This window comes from Chionomys nivalis, chromosome 12 (assembly GCF_950005125.1).
Source record: "Chionomys nivalis chromosome 12, mChiNiv1.1, whole genome shotgun sequence".
NCBI lineage: Eukaryota > Metazoa > Chordata > Mammalia > Rodentia > Cricetidae > Chionomys > Chionomys nivalis.
In genome coordinates this window covers 5,292,352-5,315,623 of record NC_080097.1, presented here as the reverse complement: position 1 = coordinate 5,315,623, position 23,272 = coordinate 5,292,352, and the positions used below count along the sequence as shown (strand labels likewise).

At 48.7% G+C, this 23,272-nt stretch overlaps 1 protein-coding gene across 2 annotated transcripts in view; it reads right to left on the bottom strand.

Moving 5' to 3' along the window:
- Abcc4 (ATP binding cassette subfamily C member 4) overlaps positions 1-13,501 on the bottom strand; it is a 202,819-nt gene extending 189,318 nt beyond the window's left edge. For both annotated transcript variants that reach the window (XM_057786383.1, XM_057786384.1), the window contains exon 1: positions 12,707-13,501. In XM_057786383.1, coding sequence (XP_057642366.1) covers positions 12,707-12,780 — 74 coding nt within the window. In that variant the 5' untranslated portion in view covers positions 12,781-13,501. The remainder of the gene's footprint in view (positions 1-12,706) is intronic.
- Positions 13,502-23,272: the final 9,771 nt, after the last annotated feature.

Sequence of the window (23,272 nt, the reverse complement as noted above, 5' to 3'; positions counted from 1 at the left end):
CGTCTTCACCAGGATTGGTGGCTTTGTTGTCTAATAAACAGCAGAGAGAATACCCATGTGTTGTCACTGTGAAAGAGAATCTTGTCACCTGAAAGCTTCACCTGCTGGCGTGTGCACGCATCAAGTCCTCCTCATCTTAACATGTTAGCATGTGTACACATCAAGCCCTTGTCATACATGTTACCAGGTCTGCGTGGGACAGGGAAAGAGAATACGGACATCTGGTTCATTATATAAAACTTTAAACACCGTGTGCATGTGTGTGTGTGTGTGTGTGTGACTCAGCCAAATGTTTATTTAATGAGTATTTGTGAGTTGGTTGCAGCAGGTAGTGACTCAATTGGACCAAGAAGCAGAGATACACTCAATGCCACCACAGAGGGCAAGCCTTCAACATTCTTAGTTAGGCAGGGAGGGGAGGGGGGCGAAGGTTGAGGGAGTGAGGTCAAGGAAGGGGATGAAGGAAAGCTGGGTGGTTTTAAACATGAATTCATTTCTGTGGTTGGGAGTGGGTGTGGGCAGATAGTCTTCAGGAGTCGGTTCTGTCTCCCCAATTGGTGGGCCTAGGAAGGTGTGGGCGTTTGGTTTTGTTTGGATATTGTTTTGTTTTGAGAACAGATCTGACGCAGCCCAGGATAGCCTGAATTCCTGACCTTCTACTTTCCAACTGCTGGGACCACAAGCATGAGCCACACCCACGTCGGTGAACTCTTGAGAATGGGATTAAAGCTCTAAAGCACACCCTTCTGTGGCTTCTCAAATTCCAGATCCACAGCACTCACCTGGAAGACCACGGGAGACCGGGGCCATTCCCTGAGCTCACCCACAGGGCTGTTAGACAGACACGGCCAGAGACCGGGGTCCTGTTCCCTGAGCTCACCCACAGGGCTGTTAGACCGACAACCGGTGTCTGAAGCTCTTTGAGAACCACTGTCCTGAGCCTCCACCTCCCAGGCCAATAGCCCTAGTGAGCTGGACCACCACAGACTGCAGTGGGGGAGCATCACCTCTGAAAGAGACTCTCTGACCACGGCTCCCTAAGGACAAGGGGCTTCTCGCCAGCAATAACCACAGCCAGGTCTTCATACACCCCCTAAGAGGCTCCATCCTCTCCAGAGGCAGGGGGTTCTTTCCAAGTGGGGCCTAAGGAGAGCCTGTAACGCACCCGCTATTCCTGGTTAACCCTTCCTCAGCTCTCACCCGCTATTCCTGGTTAACCCTTCCTCGGCTATCTCTCACCAGCTATTCCTGGTTAACCCTTCCTCAGCTCTCACCCGCTATTCCTGGTTAACCCTTCCTCAGCTCTCACCAGCTATTCCTGGTTAACCCTTCCTCAGCTCTCACCAGCTATTCCTGGTTAACCCTTCCTCGGCTATCTCTCACCAGGAGCAAGCTTTCCACTCTTTCCCTCCGCTCCTGTCCTGGTTTCTTCCATGACACCAGCATGTGTCACATGTCTGTCACACATCTTATGCTGACAAATAGCATACTGGACGAAGCCTCGCAATCTCTGGGTCTGGAGAGCTCGGGTCCTGCTCTGCTACCGTTTAGCTGTGACCCTGGACAAAAGGTCTTAACATTTCTACAGTTGTAAACATGAACATATGATTAGTCTTTGGAGTACTGGACACTGCCGTCTCCCAAGGTGAAACAGCTGAGCTAGCACAGCCCCAGGCAGCACAGATGGCAAACTCACCCTGCTGCAACGCGATAGCACCTTGGGGTCACAGGTGCTGGGGGCACGGGGGCTGCTAAAGTGCGATCTCGGCAGCCCAGGTGGAAGGTTGAACTAGTTTAAACGCGTAGCGCACACCATGGAGGCTGCACAGGGGCTTGCCATACATGCCCAGGGATAGCCCTGAGGTAGCCCAGGCTGCCTTTGCACAGGGAGAGCAGCCTCACATTCCCAATACTGACCTGAGAGGGAAGGGCAGAGAGAGCTACAACCATTAGCGTCTAGGCCAGGTCTTCAGAAAGATCAGACTTCCGATAATAATCGGTCTCTCTTATCCTAGCAATGAGTATCGTCCCTTTCACTGGTGTCACGGTGGGAGGTGCAATCACAATGTCTTGGAATGGCACAGACTTGGCCCGGCACAGAGATGGCCGCAAGGGCAGGAGCACAGCCTTCCCTGCCTCTCCGGCAGACACACCAGTATACTGCACCCAAGGGTATGGACTCAAGAGAGTTCTTTTTTTTTTTTTGGTTTTTCAAGACAGGGTTTCTCTGTGGTTTTGGAGCCTGTCCTGGAACTAGCTCTTGTAGACCAGGCTGGTCTCGAACTCACAGAGATCCGCCTGCCTCTGCCTCCCAAGTGCTGGGATTAAAGGCGTGCGCCACCACCGCCCGGCCTCAAGAGAGTTCTTTTTGTCTCCCCCTGGGAAACGCGCTTAGGATGGAGCTGAGCTCACTCCATGCTCATCCTCAGCACCGGCAGAGGCCACGGTGCATCTGGGAAGAGAACATGGTACCACAGCTGACTCCGTGGTGCACGGACTGCGTCACCCTGGAAAATAGCAGTAGCTACCGCACCAAAGGCTGGTGCTAGGAGTAAAGACATTAAGACTTAGAATGGCTCACCTGCACAATGAAATAAAGAACAAAATCAAATAAAGCTATAAGAAAACAGTAAAGAGCAAAGTTTTCAGGGACATGGCTGCATCTGGGCTGTATTTATTCAGGCAACCCTACCCAGGAAGAAAAATACCACATTGCTTTAGTTTCTGTTACTCTATTGATAAACACATGACCAAAAGCAACATGGGGTGGGGGGATGGGGAAGATTTATTTGGCTTATAGATACAGCCCACCATGGAGGGACGTCAAGGCAGAAGCGCGATTTGGAAACAAATGGAGAAACCCTGTTTATGGATTTATCACTCTGGTTTGCTCAGTCGCCCTTTTTATACAGCCCAGGCCCACCTGCCAGGGATGGTGCGGCCTATGGTGGGCTGGGTCCTGACTCACGAACCAGCAAGAAAGAAAACACCCCACAGCCAGGCCCCCTGGTCAATCTATGAAGGCTGATGAACCTCAGCGGAGGCTCCCTCCTCCCGGGAGAGTCAGGGTGACAGCTGATGCCAGCTAGTGACAGTGAACATTCTCCCTCCTCAGCAGACCCCTGCTTGACCTTTTTAGGGACGCACACATATGTGGGATTCAGTGAGGGCAGAGGCCACGTAACAGGAAAGAAAACTACGGAAAGGAGGGGGAAAGGCTTCCCTAACGGTCTGGGGAGGGTGAAAGAACGCCTGTGGACAGAACTGTGGAAACAGAACGGCTGCGAATAGAAGACAAGGCCTAGAACGAGGGGTCTGGGAGAGGTATGTATGGATAAATATGACATAACAGAACCTGTGATTTTCTATGTCGATTAAAACATAGAAACTCAACAAATAAACTACCAAATTAGGAAGACAAACATTAAACATAAACAGCTCCTACCACTATGCAAGGAAAGGCAAACCAACAGCAGCCTGCCCCAAACCCCCAGCACCTGATACAGCAGGGCCTCACGGCTGGCTGAGCAATGCACTCAACGCTGGTTGTTCAGTGCATTCTGCCCGCAGGATTTCAGCAGTGGAGGAAGGGGCAGGTAACCCGGACGTGGTGTGTGTGTGTGTGTGTGGTGTGTGTGACCAAGGGGAGAGACGGCAAAGGATGGGCGTGGCCGGGAAACCTCACACTGACCACCAGGCACTACAGGTATTAACCAGGAATGCTAAGCGGGGCTTGTGCCACAGAGGGCACCGGATGTCACGGAAGATGGTACCCACTCCCGCTCACGGCGGCGGCACTGCTGGGCTCTCTGAAGATAAGGCCTGAGGCGTCCCATGTGAGCTGGGACAGTCGAGAGGTGGCAATGGACCAAGCCACCTGTCACAAAGCAGGCCCTTTCTGGATTCAGACAACAGGGAGGCACTGGCTGCCAGGGGCAGGGCTGGAGGAAGGAGGAAGCGGGCAGCAGAAGTCACGTGGTGGACCTGTTCACCGCCTGCCAGTCAGGGAGGAGGCAGGGGTTGGGTGGATGCCAGCACTAGACCGGCTTTCCCCCTTCCCCTCTGTTACCACATCCAAGCCCTCAGCTCACGGGATGGGGGTGCCCGTACTCGAGGTAATGCCCCCAGAGATGCAAACACGGATGTCTCACCCATCTTCCAGGTGACTTTAAATCTTGTCATCTTGACAACGAAAATTAACAACCACAGTAAGTATATGCCAAGAGAGTCTAATTCTACCCAACTCTGAGCTAACCAAGCGCCCTGTGTCTCTATCTTGCCAGGGATTACACAGGCATTTAGTGAGAGACCACGGACTAGAACTCTGGTTTGCTACCTCAGGTTTCACAGGACACTATCCAGCTTCTAACCTGCTTATATCCCAGGTAAGAAAGCAGCAACTCCAAACTGAAGCAGGCCAGTTTAAGACAAAAATGACCGTTTGCAATCGACGACAAAACACAAGAAGTACAAATGGCTCAACTCCACCCCGAGAGATGAAAGTGCGCAAACTCAAGATTCCGAACCCAGAAAGCGAACCATTTAGATAGCTTCTTTTAAGGTCACAAAGATATCGATAAGACTTTGCCACTTGGGGAAATTAAAAAGACTCACGTCAAGGAAGACTGAGGATGTAGTTCAGGGGCGGAATACTTGTCTAGTGTGCGCAAGGTCCTAGGTTCAATTCATAGCACCGCAACCCAAAACAAACAAACAAACAAAACCATAAAAAGGTTAATCTTGCAGCGATCCTTACTGTCTCCATTTATTAAGGGGCATGTGTAATAGGCAGTCATATATACTCTACCAGGCTAACCATTACTAGGATGACAAAGTCTCTTTTACAGTTGAACAAACTGTATTGTTGAGCGAAGGGGCCGCGAAGAAGTAACATTAAAAACAGAAAAGGTCAACTGGGTCTTGGTCATGACCTGACCAACAGGACACCCCAAGAAAGACCTACAGATTAAAAAGCAATGTATTAGATAAGCAATGTTACTCTCATTTTACATAAGAGTGGGATTTATACCATTTTACATAGGTGGCACTTCCTCTCCACTGAGTTCCTCCCCACCTGCGTATCTAAGCCACTCACTGAGGACAGCGTGCAGAAACAGCTGCACAGGTTGGGAAACAATCCCAGACGCAGAATCAAAGGCACCTGGAGTCAGTAATGCCTGACTCAACCTGCAGCTTCACTGTGCCCACCTGAATAAGAGCGTGTTTCCCTGTATCCCCAGCCTGTGCCCTCACTGGGAGGACAGCGCCATCTCCTCAAGCTGTTCCTGTAAGGATCAAATAACCCACTATGCCCAAGATCCCAGGCACATGATCCCTGCCCCCACTGCCACCTGCTGAGCACCACAGGGCTGACTAAGCTCTGTGGCAATTCTAGTCTTCACACTTTGAGGTCAGCAAGCCCTTGGGGAGAGAGGGAGAGAGACAGAGAGACAAAGACAGAAAGACAGAGAGAGACAGAGAGAGAGACCTAAAAGGGAGTGGGGATGAGGGTGGTTCAGAACTCTTAGCCCAAATATAGGGAGGTTCAGAGAAATGCATTGACTTTGGGGAAGCTGCAATCAGGGGCTCTTGGTTTTTACTGTCCATCAGAAACTGAAGGAATCTTTTAAAGTTATTTATATCTAGATGATACTTCCTAAAATTGGGATTCAAACTGGCCTAAGCATGGGCCGGCACTGGGTTTGTATTTAGTTTCCTTTTGTTATTGTTGGTTTGGGCTACCCAGGTAGTTCAGCTGCAATGGAGCCTGAGAAATTGCTTTGCAGTGTCAATGACAAAGAACTTAAACCAGGGCTGGGGATGGAGGTCTGTGACAGGGGTGCGTGTTCGGCACAGAGCTGCAGTTCTGTGACAGGTGTGTTCTGAGCATGTGTGAAGCCCTTCATTTAATCCCAGCACCATGAAAAGGGAAAAGAAAACTTTACCAAAACAGGATGGTAAACATCAGAGAAACAATTTGTATCCACTGAGCATAGAGGTAAACATCTGTGATCCCAGAACTTGGGAGGTAGAGGCAGGTGGATCAGAAGCTCCAGGATAGCCTTGCCTACCCAGCAAGTTTGAGGCCAGTCTGGGCTACATGAAACCCTGTCTCAAAAAAACTAAATAAGAAGAAATAAAGAAGCAACTAAAGGAGGCAATTTGAGAATATATTCATAAAATCCTGCACCACCAGCCAGGCTCCACAAAGTGAATCCTGCCAACACACCAATGGCTTTCCTCCTGGGAATGACCACCCCGGAGACCCAATGCCTCTGGACTCCCTGAAACTTGTGGAAAAACATAACCTCCCATGTAGTGTTGGCAGGTGGCTCAGCCACACCTTGGAGAGTGTTCTCAAGACCTGTTCCTTACTAGGGCTCAACCTAGCAATTTTGAATGGCAGCAACAAGCTGCTCAACTCTGATATCGATAACATGCACGAAAATAGAGATAGCGCGGCAGGTTATGTGAGGACAAGCCCCAGAGACTGAGAGGCAGATGAACTGTGCCACACACCGGCTAAGGCCACCCCGATGGCTCCACTGCAGGCTTCCCCATCTCACTCAACAGTGTCTCCATCCTGCCTTCTGCTGAAGCCAAACCCTCAGAGACACCCTTCCTGTCGGGTCCTGCAATATATCTGCACAGACCTCCCGGCTAAAGATCAAATAAGACCACGCGCTGTAAAATTATGAGAGTCCCATGGCTGCCAAGCCTGAGAGGGACTTTTCACAATGCATCTGGAAGCACCTGCTCGAAGACACAACCTAACTGTGGGTCACAACCCCGTCTGGAGTCACAGGGCTGAAGGTGAACTCTCGCTTGCTCTTGAGAGCAACAAGGGGCACAAGAGCATTTGGAGCAGGGTGGCCCCAAGATGTTCTAAGGAAATTTTTCTTCTACTGAAAGAAAAAAGAAAAGGAAAAGTCACAGCCAGGCTTGAGGAAACACCGAGTTCCCCTGAGGCTCCCAAACACCTGCATTTAGTGGGCATTTCACGAGTGGGTGAAGGATGGATGGATGGATGGATGGATGGATGGATGGATGGATGGATGGATGATTTCATGGGCATTTTAAAGTCAAAGAGTAGAATCTGATGCCAGGCTATAAGGCTTAAAAAAGGGATGAGTGGAGAGTTTAATTGTTAACAGTCGGATAGATGATGACGCTAACAATCAAATGGCAGGAGGGAGGAAGGAGAGGTTCTAGTTAGGGTTACCATTGCTGTGATCAAACACCATGACCTAAGCAACTTGGGGAGGAAAGGGTTTGTTTAGCTCCCACTTCCACATCACAGTTCATTACTGAAGGACATCAGGACAGGAACTCAAGCAGGACAGGATCCTGGAGGTAGGAGTGGACAGGAAGGCTATGGAGGAGTGCTGCTTACTGGCTTGCTCCCGGGTCTGCTTTCTCCTCGAACTCAGAACCACCAGCCCAGCCCCACCCACAGTGGGCTGGACCCTCCCCCATCAATTACTACTAAAGAAACTACCCTACAGGCTTGCCTGCAGCTTGATCTTGAGGCGTTTTCTCTGTCGAGGTTCCCTCCCCTCAGGCGACTTCAGCTGTGTGAAGCTGACAGAAAAGTAGCCAGCACAGGAGACATACTACAGGTGTGTGTGTAGGGTGTGCACACACGTGTAAAAGTCACATTCATTCACCAACGACGACCAAAAGGCCTGCTCGATTAGGTCAGCACACACACTCCTTCAATCAACCCGCCTGTTTACCGCCTGTTTACTGCCCATCAGGCAGATGGCTGCTGAGCACTTCTGGCCTTGATGGGCACACCAACAACGCATTCTGAAGATGCAGACGGTGTCCCAGCTGTGACAGTCACCTCCAAGCTTCAAGATTCCTGAGAAGTTGCCCAACCCCTCTGGACCTCAACTCTTCACTGTGATACTGTCTGCCTCAGAGATTGAGGATTAAATGTCTTTGGGGTACCATGTAAAATGGAACACAATATACATACAGGTGTCGGTGACACTAGAGTTAGCGCTCAATGAATGGAACACTCTGCATGCCTCTCAATGTGTGGTTGGAGGGTACACAGATGCTCAAGCCCTCCCCCTCCCCAGACTCACCAGGGCCAGAGTTCCTGAGGACTCCAACGTGGGGGATCCATAAGAGACCCATAGTCTCTGCTTTTCAAGGCATGTTGGACGCCATTACTGAGGCAGGGAATGTGTCTTTATCTGTCACACAACCACGACTCCGCTGACTTCTGCTTTCAGTGCTGGGCGCCTCGGGTATTATGTAATATGAAGGTTTCTTAAAGGATTAATCTTAATAAGGCTGAAACTCTCCTTCCTGCTCTGGAAGGCAGGACGTTTCCTTTGTTCCCACTGCAGACCTGGCACTCTGCCCATTGCCAGCAAGGCCAGAGTCGGCTCAGCAGATACAGCTGCCACCAAGCCTGATGACCTGAGGGAGGTTCATCCCACACGTGGTAAACAGCCTTCTGAACACACATGCTGTGGCAGGTGTGTGTGTATGTGTTTGGGGGGATGTTCATGTATGTGTGGGTATTCGTGTGTATGTGTGTGTTAGTGCGTGAGGGATGTTCATGTGGGGGGGAGGTTTTCATGTATGTGTGTGTGTATGTGTGTGTTCATGTGGGGGGTCTTCATGTATGTGTGTTCATGTGGGTGTGGGGAGGTGTTCGTGTATGTGTGTGTGTTTGTGTATGTGTGAAATGTATTTTTAAAAAACTCAAAAAATAGTACCAAATGCCACAGTTCAAAACGAAACACTGCTGAGCTGGCCACGGTTCACACCTATAACCCCAGCACTCAGGACAGTAAGGTAGAGGCATTCCCTACCTGTAGCTTGGGCTAAAAAGTGGCATCCGGTCTCACAAAATAAAATGAATAAATATGTACTAGAATTGCCAGCCGTTGACGGGGTGGGATGGGGAATAGGGGCACACCACACCGCCACGCCACACAGCCAACCTTCTAAGCCGTTTGCATGTCGACCCTCCTGTCAGGAGCTTTGTCTACGCCAAGTCTCCAGAAAGTCTGTCCCATCGCCAGTGGTAGTTTCTACAACAGCATGGGCTTTGCAAGATTGACATTCCAACAACAGAGACTCCGCCAGCAACAGGAGAATGAGGACATTAACTACTCTCTGAAACCAGACGCATCGGTCCCCCGGAGTCCCTCGACTGGCACCCAGGGAAAGTTAACCTTGGATCTGCTGCGACAACCCAAGGCCTCCTGGGGAGGAGCCCTAGCCTAGGAAGAGAGTACACCCATAGGCCTTGCTGGATGTTGACGGCAACAGCAGGGGGCAGCAGGGAAGCAGGACAATCCATGGGAGAGTCTGGAGCTTGGACCATCTCCTACCCAGCTGATCACAGCACTTCCTAAGCTGTGCTGTTTCTTGCTAATGACTGGTACGCCGCACCTACTCAATAAACGGTGATGGGAACATGTGCTGTTTTGAAAAGGGCTGGTGTCTATGTTATATCAGCTGCATAAAGAAATTCTGGCTGCCTTTGTCGTTAGCAATAAAATACACATTCGCTAAGAAATAGGTACAGAGCATCTAGGCAACTCTGGAATGTAAAAAGATGCACAGACGGGGCTGGAACTGCGGTCGGTGGTAAGTGTCTGTTTAACCTGTGTAATGCCTGACTCCAACCCTGGCAGCAGCAGACTGGGAAAGGGGACGCGGGGACACCAAAATACACGCCATGGACATATGCAGCATAATCAATTATTGGAGACACTGAGCTCAACAACAGTGGAAAACTATAAATCACAGTCAGAAAATGTCATGTCTTAAAGGCACCGCAGTGGCGTCCCCAATAAAAACTAAAGGGCCTGTAGCAGGTTTACTGCTTTGCTTAGCGGGGGTGTGCTCCTGAAAATGGGTACATTGAAAGAAATGTATGCAGGCACAGTGCAATATCAGTAGGTGTCGTACGCTAATAGAAATTATCATCCTTATTCCAACCCATGCTACAATGATCTTCAGTTTCTTAAGGAGAAAAACAGTCATCTCTTGAAATCCACAATAATTTTCAATAGTCATAATCACGTATGGCGCAAAACCAAACTGAGTTACAAATTCACCAAATCCTAGGCAAGCATATTGTTCTGGCTGTTATGGTCTGGCTGGGCGGCTACCAACTCGGGAGTTTCGGAAGTAGGCGAGTGTGGGAGGAAAAGCAACCACTCCGCAAGAAGGTGAAAACACAGGCTTGCCCTACAAAGTGGGTAACTGCGAGAGGCCCCTTTCTGGCTTTCCCATCTGCAGCAAGGCAGCTGTGAAAGGGAACCTCGGAACCTAGAGACAGAGAAAAGCAGTCACACAAGATGTCTTCGCTGTCCACAGGTGGCTTCACCAAGTCATGGCCCTCCCACAATGCCACCAGGACGCGTGTCAGTGCAGCGGGTCCTCCTCAGCCTTCATCAACATCACCTGGACCCCTTGTGAAAGACACACGGATGGAACAGGTACCCCCATTGCTTCTGATTTTTCCAAACCCGCCTGCAGGGTCACTGGAAAGCCTGCATCGTTCTAATAAGCTCCCAGGTGATGCTGCTGTGGCCCTTCTGACTGCCCAGCTTCGAGAGCAGGTGCCGGATAATAAGAGAGGAGACGCTCCACAGACTTCATCTTCAAGGCAGGAATTGTAAGGACGTCCCTTGAGAACGGGAGCAAATGAAACTCCTCCTCCATGCCTGGGAGAACCAACCCCCAGGGAAAAGCAGCACACAAGGCAGGTTCCGGGAGCCAGACTGCCCAGGTGTGGATCCTGCTGGACACTCAGCAGCTGTATGGTCCTAGATAGGTGAATCAAAATACCTGAGTCTGAGTGTCTTCGTGGGTGTAAACTAGATAGAGGGGAATAGCTCATTTCTCTCCAGCTGGGGAGTGGAAATGGGTGCCCACCCAAGCCAGCAATGGGAGAATGGGAGGTCATTCCTCATTCCTTTTTTTTTTTTTTTTTGGCAGGATCTCTCATAACCCTCACTGTCCTGGAACTCCCCCTGCCTCTACCTACTGAGTGCTGGGATTAAAGGCTGAAAGGTGTGACACCCCACCCCATAGAGCTATTTACTTACATTCTTTAAGATTGGGTATTGACAGACATAAGCTCGATACCTATATTCCCAGCACTCAGGAAACTGAGACAGTAAAGAGGATTTCTGGGAATTCCAGGACTTCAAGACCAGCCTGCGCTGAGAGACTGCCTCAAACAAGACTGAGGTGCTGTCGGAGCAGGTGTCATTTCCTCAGGCGCAAGTCCTCTTCCTTTCTTAGCCGCCTACAGGTATGAACCACTCACACCCAGCTCTCCCTTCACATAGATTTTGAAAGTCCACACACAGAAAGGTCAGCAAGGGTCCCCGTCCTAGCCAGGAGGTGATGCGCGTGCCTTTAATCTTGGGAGGCAGAGGCAGGTGGATGGATGTCTGGCTCTACAGATGAACCCAGCCTTGTCTTCAGAGCGAGCTCCAGGGCCGCCAACACTACAGAGAAACCCTGTCTCGAAAAACCAAAACAAAAAGAGTTCTGTGTCCTGCCAAAAGCTCAGGAGACCAAGACTGTCCACCTGCTTTGAATTATTTTTTTATATTAATTTCACCCATATTCCTCCTTCCTGCCTGCTCCTCTCTACCAAATGTCCAAGGTCAGATCCTGCACACATCATATACGAAATTAAAACAACAGTACACAACTCTGAAATTCCCTAGGTTTTTCCATCTTAAAGAGGTAATATTAGAATGTGAGAAAAAAGGCCAAGAAATAAAAACTACACTAGTTAACCAAGCGTGAGTACTACCCAGCCCAGACTACTAGATGGAAAACTCAGGAATGTCACTTACCTAAGCCTTTTCGCTACAATAAGCAGGGCAAGGCTGGGGCCAGATCAGGGAACCCAACAGTGGTGTCTAGCATGGAGACAGTGGGTCCTGTCTCCAAAGACTAGAGATCTTTTTTTTTAATTAATTTATTTATTTATTATGTATACAATATTCTGTCTGTGTGTATGCCTGCAGGCCAGAAGAGGGCACCAGACCCCTCTACAGATGGTTGTGAGCCACCATGTGGTTGCTGGGAATTGAACTCAGGACCTTGAAAGAGCAGGCAATGCTCTTAACCTCTGAGCCATCTCTCCAGCCCCAAGACAGCAGTACTTAGGTACAAGGACACACACTGAGGGCCAGAAAGAGAGATGGGGTCCCAGAGGTTATTAAACTCCCCTGCAAACACACACACAAACACCTACGGTGGCTATCGGTGGAGTTCAAAGATGTCTAGGGAGGTGCTTCTGAAGCCGGTGGGGACACCAGAGCTTGGCGCGGCGACTAGATAAGACCAGGTGTTCACATTTCCTTTTTAGTTCAAAGAGGAAGAAAAAGGTGCAGTTTGGGCACGGGAGCTGGACCAGAGAAGGTGAGGAGGCATGCGGGGGCAGGACAGCGACTCTGCACCTCCCACGGATCCCCGAGCTTGCGGGTGGGAGCCACCTGTGCCTGCCACTCGGGGCCCCGGTGTGCAGCTCCGCCGTGGAGCGGCGCAGGCGTGGGGAGCCGGCGGGGACCGCAAGCGGCGCGGCGCACGCGCGACGGGGGGAGCCCGGAGTGTGCGGCCGCGCAGGAAACGCATCCTCCGAACGCCTCGAATCGGCCGGCGAGGAGCATCTCGTGGACGGCGAGGCGGGCCCAAGAGGGGCACTCACCAGAATAACAGGCGCGAGCAGAGGTTGGCGTCCTGCAGCGGGTTGGGCTTCACCTCGGTGTGCACCGGCAGCATCTTGCCTGGGGTACGCGCGGCCGGGCGGGAGCGCGGCGGCCGTGTGCGCGGCTCCTGGAGGCGCTCCCGGGTGAGAGGATGCTGGAGCTCCTGGCCGGCGCGCCGGTCCGCTCGGCGGGCTTCGCAGGCAGCGGCTTCCGGGAACCGGCCCGCCCTGACCCCGCCTCCCGGGACTCCTCGGGGCGCCTGCTACGCGCCGCCGCCGCCTCCTGAAGCCCGGGAGCTGCGCGTCGCGTGCGAGCACAGTGGGAGGGGAAGGCGGGTAGGGAACGGCGGAGACCACGCGCCGGGGACGAGCGGCGGCCCGGGGAAAACGCGAGGCCGAGCTGCACGTGCTCGGGACCCGCGGCAAACTTTGCCGAAGTTTATTAAGATAGGCGCTCCAAGCACCACCCTGGCGGTGGCGGGGGCGGTGCCGGCTGTGCCCGCCCCCCGCGCTCAGAAACGCCCCGTGGACTGAGTGCTGCTGGAGATCGGATGAAAGCTGCCCGGCTTTGGCTGCCCTTCCTCTGGCATATTGCCTTCATCAGGACCAAATAGGGCGCTGTGGGAGGTTCTCCGACCTGCAGGCCAAGAATCTGACCCGGAACAGCAGCAAGGTTTAACAGATCCCCTCTGCAGACCTGAAAGCAAACGGTGAAGACACAGTGGATTAGAACTCAAGGATGTGAAGAGATGGATGGATATTGCCATTTCGGGCGGGCCTGGCGGATCTCTGTGAGCAGTTGGCTGCCCTCTTAGCTTGGGTAGGGGAAATGAGATAACACACTTCACCAAGCAAGCCCTGAGAGGCTAGCAGAGGAACAGTGACAAAGGGAACAGATATCCCAGTGCCCTTTTCGAGACGGTTATTCCTATTTTATGGAGCAAACTCAGACTCAGAAGATCCAGCTCCTCCAAATCTTAAGATGAATGATGGATGATGAAATTTAATCTGTACTCAAGTTGTGGACTTGGACCGTTTCAGAGGTGGTCGAGAAACATGAGCCTGCACCAACACAATGAATAAGATGGCTTCCCAGCTTTTGGACGCCTGTTCCCAAGCCCTGGGTTCTATCCGGGTCTTGGTAACGGCCTCGACCGTTTCTGTTCACTGCAGCACCGATAAAGATGCGCAGTTCTTAATTCATGACGCGAATGAGTTTCACCCTTCCCTCTGACCAGAGACAAGTTCGGAGGAAAGGTTGCTCTCAGGACTGCTGCTTGCTGAGTCAGGCCCGCAGTGGGCCGGACCTTCCGGTCCGCTCAGGATAATAAGATTATCATTCAGGTAGCCGCAGGCCGAGATGATCTGGGCAGTTCTTCAGTTGAAAGTTCCCACTTTCCCAGTGACTCTAGGTTGGGTTGGGTTGACAATAAATAGTCAACTCCACTTTCATTGGTCATTTCCCTTGTATGTTTATTTAAATAGCCTTATTGACAGTCTTTACGGCCTTCCTATAAGTAAGAGTTTACTTAGAAGTTGAGCTGTCTGTGATGGGTCCAAGCCCTTAATTCCATCACTTTGGAGGTGGAGACAGAATCAACAATGCTGGGTCATCTTTGAAGGAGAGAGGCCCTGTCTCAACAAAATAAAAATAAGTAAGTAGAGATAAAAGTAATAAGGAAGGCAGGGAGATCTGAAGTTCAAGATCAATGGGGTACCTGGGGAGTTCTAGATCTGACTCTTTGAGAGAGAGGAGAATTGGCAAGGGTCTCGTGTGCCCCTTATATTAGCCTTCTAACTCCAGTTATAACCAGAGATGACCTTGAACTCCCAATCTCCATTCACCTTCCAAGTGGGGATCATGGACCTGTCCATCAAGCCTGCTTATCAATGGGATTTGGGGGCTAGGGAGACATCCCAGTAGGTCATATGCTTACCTTACAAGCCCAAGGACCAAATTCATCCCACCTCCAAAGACAAGCATGGTGGCACACGTTCCTAGATGGGCGAGAAGGCAAGTGGGTCCCGGGGTCCCTGGGTATCGGGCCTACCCTACCTACTTCATAAGTTCCAGGGCAGTTAGCGGCCCTGTTTCAAACAAGAAACAAAAGGTAGATGGTACTTGAATAACAACAAGCTTGTGCCCAGACATAGCAGATAGATAGATAGATAGATAGATAGATAGATAGATAGATAGATAGATAGATAATATCTAGATATATAGATATAGATATAAAGTCTCATCTACTCGGGATGCTAAGACAACAGAAGGGCAGATGGATCTCTTGAACTATGGATTTCAGGACCAACCTGAGCATCATAGATATATCTGTCTTTCCAAAAAAGAGAAAGAATAAATAAAAGGTACATAAAGTAGCAAAATGTTGATCATTTTGAACTGAAAAGTTTACCATACAGTATCTTGGGCATTTCACGCATGTTTTCAGACTTCCAGTTGCAAAAGGAAGCTCTCTTTCCCCGGCCTCCCTTTCTTTGGGTGGTTTCTCAGATAAGGCTGTGTGTAGGAGCCAACCTCCAGGGCTCACCTCATTTCTGATGTTCTTTGAAACGCCCTATGTTTTCTACCCGGTGCGTTTGTTCATCGGCCAGTTCTACTTCAAAGCCCAAAAGCTTGTTTGCTAAAGTTAGAAGTCTAGTGGCTGGCCTTGCGCCTGGCCCATCCCCTGTGGCTGTGCTGGGGCTGGTAGGCTCCTCACTGCCAAAGGCCTTAGTCCCTTCAGCGTTCGCTGAGATGCTGGCTTTTAGGGTTTTTAACTAAGTGATTTTGAAACTTAACATTCTTTTCTGAATACTAACTTATGTGGCATTTAGAAGAAATACTGAGAACCAGTGTCTCAGAGTAAAGCGGGGAGGGGGAGGCCTTAGGGGAGCAAGGTTTTTGACTCCTTAATAGCAAGCCTTGCTCACACTTCCTTTTCTCAGGTCTGTAATGAGTTTCTGAACCCCACTCTTTACTCCTCAGGTTACTGTGAGCCTCAGCTCTACAAGGCATTCTGAAGACAATATAGGAATCAAAAGAGCTATTCTCATTTGTTCTGCAAACACTGGGATTAGGGTATAGTTGTTGGCAGAGTGCTTGCTTAGCTTGAGGCCGTGCATTGACTACACACACATACACACACACACACACACACACTAGACGTGTGTGTGTGTGTGTAATAAGTGTGGGATTCGGCAGAGGTGTGGAGGTAGATGCCTAGAAGCAAGCCCATGTGTTTTCGTATCAGGAATGCTCTCTTTGTACTTTACAGTTAGACCAAGCGCTCGCGTGCAAAGCTGGAAGAGCAGCCTCTGCTCGGAGTTGCTTGGAAGAATCTGGCGTTACGACTAAAAAGACAAACACTAACCAGTGTCAGAGAGGAGGAAGCTGGAGCACAGCCCCAGACAGCACTGACGGGGAGCTGGAGAGCCCTGGTGCAGCTTAAGCTCACAGGCAGTTCTTCAAGAAATCTAAGAGTCACGCATGACTCAGCAGTTCCGCTGCAGGGAGGAGGGAGGGGGAAGAGCCGAGAGAAGGAAAGTGCTTATCCACTGGAGTGGATCCTTGTCCTTGTTGCTTTGGCCTGTGATGTCACAGTATATCATGATAGTCCCAGTGAGAGGTCAAGGAAGACTTCAACTCAGGCCCCTGGAAGCAAAGCAGAAAGAGGTTATCCCACTCTCTCTTTCTAAGGCAAAGGACCAAGCTTCCCTCCCAGGGAAGGTGCTAATTAAATTACAAAAGACAGGCCTGGTGGTCCAGGTGATCCCAGCTGCTCAGGAGGCTGAGGCAGAAGGATCACATGTTCAGGCCTGCTTGAGCTACACAGCCAGTCCAAGGCTAGCCTGGGCAGCTAGGCCAGAGCTGCCCTCAACATAAAAGTCAGCAGTGAGTGGAGGTGAAGCTCAGTGGTAGAAGGCGTGTCGTCAGGCACGCACAAGGCTCGAGCTCAAGATTACAAAAAGTCAACTGAAGATCATATAACTCATGAACTATATCCCCCAAAGTTCGAGGTTCAGTAAATTACAGGTATATATGTTATACTCAATACATAGCATCCGCAAGCATAGGCTACCAAACAGTTTCTGCCTTCAGGTTGGTCAGCACGTAGAAATTCTCACTCATTTCTGGTGTAGAATCTATGCATTCATTTTGTTTTTAATTGACATTTTTATTTATTGTGCATCTCTTGTCTGTGTGCCTGTGTGTTATGTGCGTGTGTATCTGCGCATGTGTGTCATGTACATGTGCACATGTCTGTGTGTGTCATGTTCGTATGTGTGTATGTGTGTGTTAGCTGTACCTGTGCCACGGTGCATGAGTGGAAGTCAGCCAGCCACTTACTGGGTCAGTTCTCTCCTTCCACCTTGTGAGTTCTGGGGCTCACTCTCAGGTTGTCAGTCCTGGCAACAGATACGTTTACCCTCTGAGCATCTCGACAACCCAGGGAGTTTCTTTAATGAGTACTCCAGAGGGTCCAATATGCAGTCAGAGGTGAAAGGTCAAGAACTCTGTGTGCCCAACTGTCATCCCAGGGTGCGTGAACTTGCTCAAGGAAGGTCGGGCCTGGGCACAGCTCTGTGGTGGAGCCATCACCTAGGAGGTGGGGGGCCTTGGCTCCCATCCTAAACAATAATAATAAATGAATAAACGCAAGCAATGCTGGAGAACACTCTAGAGAAAGGTTTCCACACCGAGGGGCAAGAGAAGAGTGGAGAGCTCAAAAAGCCAGAACGTCACCCGATGCTCATGGCACCAGGACCCAGAGAAAGCCCGACAGACAAGACGCTAAGGTGTCACCCGTGACCCTGCCTGGTCTGTTAGGGGTGGGTGCTTGAAAGCCAGTTCTTGGCGTTGGCTGTGGGACTCTGTGGGCTGCTCCAAGTAGTGGGACTGCATTCTCTCTCTCTCTCTCTTTTAATTTTGATCGAATTGATGACAAGGTTTCACAGGCTGGCCTTGACCTCAATGTGTATCTGAAGATGGCTTTGAACTTCCCATAGGCCCGTCTCTGTCTTCCAGTTGCTGGGATTACAGGTGTGCATGAGCACATCTGGCGTCAGGCAGCTCTAGGGATCAAACTCAGAGCTTCATGCATGGTCAACAAGCTCTCCACCAACCGAGCTACATCTCCTGGCCCAAAGAAAAGTGTTTTCTATTTGGGGGTTCTGTTTTATTAAAGGACCTGGCAGTGGGGGCCAGGGGTGGGGGGAGGTTGAGACAGGTCTCATAGAGTCCTCTCTAGCCTCACTATGTCACTGAGCTTCATATTTAACCAAAGATGACTCTGAACTTCTGATTCTCCCTCCTTATTCTTTCCGGGAAGGTAACCATGAAAAGTCTCTGTAGTTCAGAAAGAGAAAATTGACGTAAGTGTGAAGGATGGATTTAAGGAAAAGAGAACGGCAGTGTAAAGAGGCAACAGTTGGAAGAAGAACGAGAGGCTGGGCTGGAGCTAGTCGGCGTCAACAAGTCATTTCTGGGCACGCACAGCATTGTGCCATTAGGTGCAAGTTCAATATCTGATGACCATATGTTCTGAGAAACAGAGCAAGAAGGAGGAGGTGTCGAAGATGGTTCTGAAGTCCCTGGGTTTAAGTAACCAAAATCACGTGGTGTCATCCGAGAAAGAGTAAACAGCTTAGCAAGGCACATTAAAGGAGAAATCTGGGTATCCTTGGTAATTCAAAGCTTTAGAAACAAAACACAGAGGCTGCCGCACACGGACACTTGTGATGTTTGAGATGCAAAGTCATGAATACCATTCCAGAGTACGGTTATCACCGTAACACATGATACATACGTGATCGTGAACAGGCATGACGGTCTCCACATTTCTACCTTCTGCTTAACAGCTGCCATTTTTCTACAGCCCTCCGCTGGCTGTGACCTGCATTACTAGTGAGCTTACTTCAGCAGGACGCTGAGCGATGTCAAGAATAAACACCTTTGCCTTCTGCCCGGGAGGGAAGCATAAAGATCAGCTAATTCACTCCTGAAGTCTGGCTCTGTCCTCAGGACAGGGATCTTATGATATTTGATTCCTAAAAGAAACTGCATCCAACTGGCCACCAGCAAAGACCTCCTGAGAGAAAGGATGGGCAGAGTTTTGACTAGGATAATTCTCTGCAGACAGATTGAAAAAAGAGGAAAAGAGATCCCTAATTTCTCCATCTACACTCCTCAGGTGGATGGGATGTGACAGGAAAGAGGAGTCGTCAAGAGTGTCCCTCAGCTAAAGACCCCACGCGGAAGCCTGAACCATAGGGAATAAGTGGCCCACCAATTATCGGGCCCTCATAATATGAGGGCCTGTGAAAGCTAAGTTTCCATCTTGTACTGATGACTCATTCCCAAGCCACCTGAAGGTTCCTGATGCAAATGTGTGCCTTGACAAATTGTAAATTACTACTGTTAAAGACCAAAATTACAATTTAGAGATCTCCCGTGGCTTTATTTTTCCTCAGAATGGAGTCAGTGTTCCCATGGTCTCAACCGTAAAGATTGGTTGTATAGACAAAGAAGGACAAAAAAGAAAAACTGGAACAGAATGATAGCAAGGATGGACTGGCCATTTCAGCCACTTTCTTTCTCATATAAAAGGAGAGAGAGCATGGAGACTCATTGGCCAGTTGGTATCAGATGACTTAGGTTTGGTTAACTTTGCTTGTGTAAGAATTAAGGCAGAATGATCAGAGAAATGCAAATTTAAACAGCTTTGAGATTTCGTCTTCATTCAGAATGGCCAAGATCAATGAAACATGAGAAGCTGGGAATAGATCTACCTAAACACATAGCTATACCACTTGTCTTAGTTAGGGTGTCTACTGCTGTGAAGAGACACCGTGACCATGGCACCTCTGGTAAAGGAAAACGTTTAATTAAGGTGGCTTGCTTACAGTTCAGAGAGAGATTCAGTTAATTATCATCACGGTGGACATGGTGATTGCAGGCAGACGTGGTTCTGGAGAAGCAGCTGAGAGTTCTCCATCTTACAGGCAACAGGAAGTATGTCACTGTGGAGGCGGGCTTGGACTTCTAATATATGCTCAAGCCATGCTCAATGTCCCAGACCCCGTCCTTTGGTCTTTGGGTCAAGATGTAAGGACTCTCAGCTCCCTCTCTACCACCATGCCTGCCTGCACAGTCCCTTGTCCCACCATGATGATGATGGACTAAACCTCTGAAAACAGAAGCCACTCCAACTAAATGTTTTTTCTTTCTTAGAGTCGCCATGGTCATGGTGTCTCATCACAGCAATAGAACACTAAGACAAGGACCTTATACCTTTCTGACTGGAAAGTTTTCATTTTTTAGGAGTCTTTCAAGTGAGACTATAGAGTCATGTCCAGTCTCTACAAAGAGAGCTATAAATGCCAGCTGTGATGGCTAAGCTCAGTTGTGTGTGACTTCACAACATTTAAAATGACTGTGGAAATAAACACCTGGAAATTTTATGGAAGAGTTTCTAGATTGAGTTAACTGAGGTGGTCAGTACCATTCCCTGCCTTCCTTGCTCTCTGCTTCCTGTGGATATGAAGTGGTTGCTGACTGGGCTTCCTCCCACCACGACTCCCCTGAGCCGTGAGCCAAATTCAGCTCTCCCTCTCTTCTAAGTTACTTTGCCAGGCATTTTGTCTCAGTCACAAGAAAATAGCTAATTCATGACCCAACGCAAATTGGTGAACTTTCTTAAAGCATCGTAAGTTTTTTTTTCCTTTAATTTTTGGTAATTTGCCTGTGATTCTGAAGACTGAGCTCTGTAGATGACAATGTTGTGTAATAATTTCAAAAGGTTGAACTTTATCCATAATAATAGAAAAGTGTCCTAATCCCTTGTGCAGCCCTCATGTTTACATTTTTTCTTATCAACTGTAATCTACTTTATGCGTGACATGAAGCATTCAATGATCTATCTCACTTTCCCCCCAAAAAAGCATGTGTTTGCAGGACGTCTCTAGCTAGCCTTTGAGATGCAACTTCAGAAGCCATCAAAAGCACAGACATGATGGTTGCAAAGACACGGAGGCATGAGTCTGGGAGAAGCCCACACACATGGCATGACTCTCGTGGGAGACCCACACCCACACTCTTGGATGTATCACCTTTCCCTGTGCACTTTTCTCTCTAGAAGAGCCATGGCTAAGTCCATCTTTCCCTCATGCATTCCAGCTCTGCTGAACGCTGACTCACCTGAAATTATTTTTCATGCTGCAGTCAGCAACACAGGCTGTTACAGTGTGGGACTTTTTTGGGCTGTGGTCCCATTGTCACTAACAGGATCACCTCCAAAGCACTTCTTGTCTTCCAGTTTGTTTGGGGGTCTGCTATCATGGAAAGCCAGACTAAGATATGTACTGAAAACATCCTAATTTCTGAAACATACACTTCCTGCATTGATTAAAATCCTGATACCATAAACCTCTGCTCTGTTCCATATGACAGCACTCTCCATAGAATTTGAAATTTTTTATTAAGTTTATTTATTGTGCGTGTGCATGTGTGCACATGAATGCAATTGCACGCATGCATCAATGACACAGATGTGAAGGCCAGAGGACAGCTTATGCCTCTCCTTCTCTCTTGTGTTTAGTGGTTTGAAAGAAAATGGCCCCCAAAGGTAATGGCAGTATTAGAAGGTGTAGCTTTGTTGGAGTCGGTGTGGTCTTGCTGGAGGAAGTGTGTCACTATGGAGGCGGGCTTTGAGGTCTCATATATGCTCAAGCCATACCCAGTATCTCAGTTCACTTCCTTTTGCCTGCTGATCAAGATGTAGGGCTCTCAGCTCCAGTACCACGTCTGCCTACATGTAGCCATGTCTTGCCATGATGATGATGGACCAAAACTCTGAAACCGTAAGCCACCCAATTAAATGTTTCCTTTGGAAGAGTCACCATGGTCATGCTGTCTCTTCACAGCATCGGAAACCCTAAGACAATGTGGGTCTCAAGAATTATACTCTGATTGGCAAGCCTGGAGGCAGTGGTCTTTACCTGCAGAGCCCTTTCTCCCACCCCACACAAGGATTTTAAAGACACAGAATGTAGCTTGTCCCAACATAGATGTCCTGTAAGTATTAAATACAAAATGACTTGCTGCCAAGCCTCATGACTTGAGTTTGATGCCAGAACCTACATGAAAGAGAGAACCAACCCCACAAGCTATCCTCTGACTCCTCCCTCCGATGTGTGTCATGGCATATCACCTAAACAAATAAGTGAATAAATGTAAAAAAGCTTCTTATGAACATTCACATGAAAAAAAAATACAAAATGACTTTCAACCAATATAGAATTTTTGGCTGAATTTCTTTCTGATAGTTTTATGCACATATAAATACATTTTTCAATGTGATATTTTACTATTTTGTTCATACTGTGCTCAATGTAGCCCACCATCCTGACTGCAAGCACCTATTATTTTTTAAAGGTTTTTAAGCATTATTTAAAAGTTTCGTCGTAAGTAGATCATAACTTAGCTAAAAGATTCTATAGTAATCTCATAACAGAGGTAACATTACTTGATTAATAAATAAATAAATAAATTTGAAAGTTATATGATTTCAGACAATATTACCATCCAGGAATTTAATAAGCTTTTTGCTCATAATATAGATGATATTCTGCAAGGCTTATATAGTTTTTCTGACACATTCACTTATTAGATATTGAGACTTAGCTTTGCTTTTTTTTTTTTTTTTTTTTTTGGTTTTTCGGGACAGGGTTCCTCTGTAACTAGCTCTTGTAGACCAGGCTGGTCTCGAACTCACAGAGATCCGCCTGCCTCTGCCTCCCAAGTGCTGGGATTAAAGGCGTGCGCCACCACCACCCAGCTTAGCTTTGCTTTTAATACTATATTCTTTTTTATCAGTTTTTAAAATTGATTTTTATTGAACTCTACATTTTTCTCTGCTCCCCTCCCTGCCTCTCCCCTCCCCTTCAATCCTCTCCCAAGGTCCCCATGCTCCCAATTCACTCAGGAGATTTTGTCTTTTTTGTGTAGACAATCTTAATTTGTAGAAGGACAGCACATATAATACCAAGCAAATCTTTGTTTTCTAGGTCTTTTTAAAAATTATTTATTTATTTTGCATCCCAGCCACAGCCTCCCCACCCTGCCTCAATCCACCCTTCCTTTGTATCCACTCAGAAAGGGACAGGTCTCCCACAGGCACCAGCAAAGTATGGCGTGTCAAACGCCTTCGGACCAAGCACCTCCCCTGTATTCAGGTAGGGCAAGGCAATTCCTCATGAGGGGCAGCCAAAGCCCCAGGGACACCCCTGCTCCCTGTGCGAGGAGTTCCACAGAGCCACTAGGCTACACAACTGTCACATGTATGCGGAGGGCCCCACAGAGAATGTTTTTAATGTCTCACTAAGGTTTTTTTTTTTTACACTGATTGTAGGTTTAAATGACAGTATTTAGACACATTTATTGTAAAAAATATCTTATTAAAATTTGAATTGCAAGTTTGTTTCATTTTATCTGCATGTATATATCTGTACCACGTGCATGCAGTGTCCATGGGGGGCATCTGTCATCTTGGGTTATAGATGGCTGTGAAC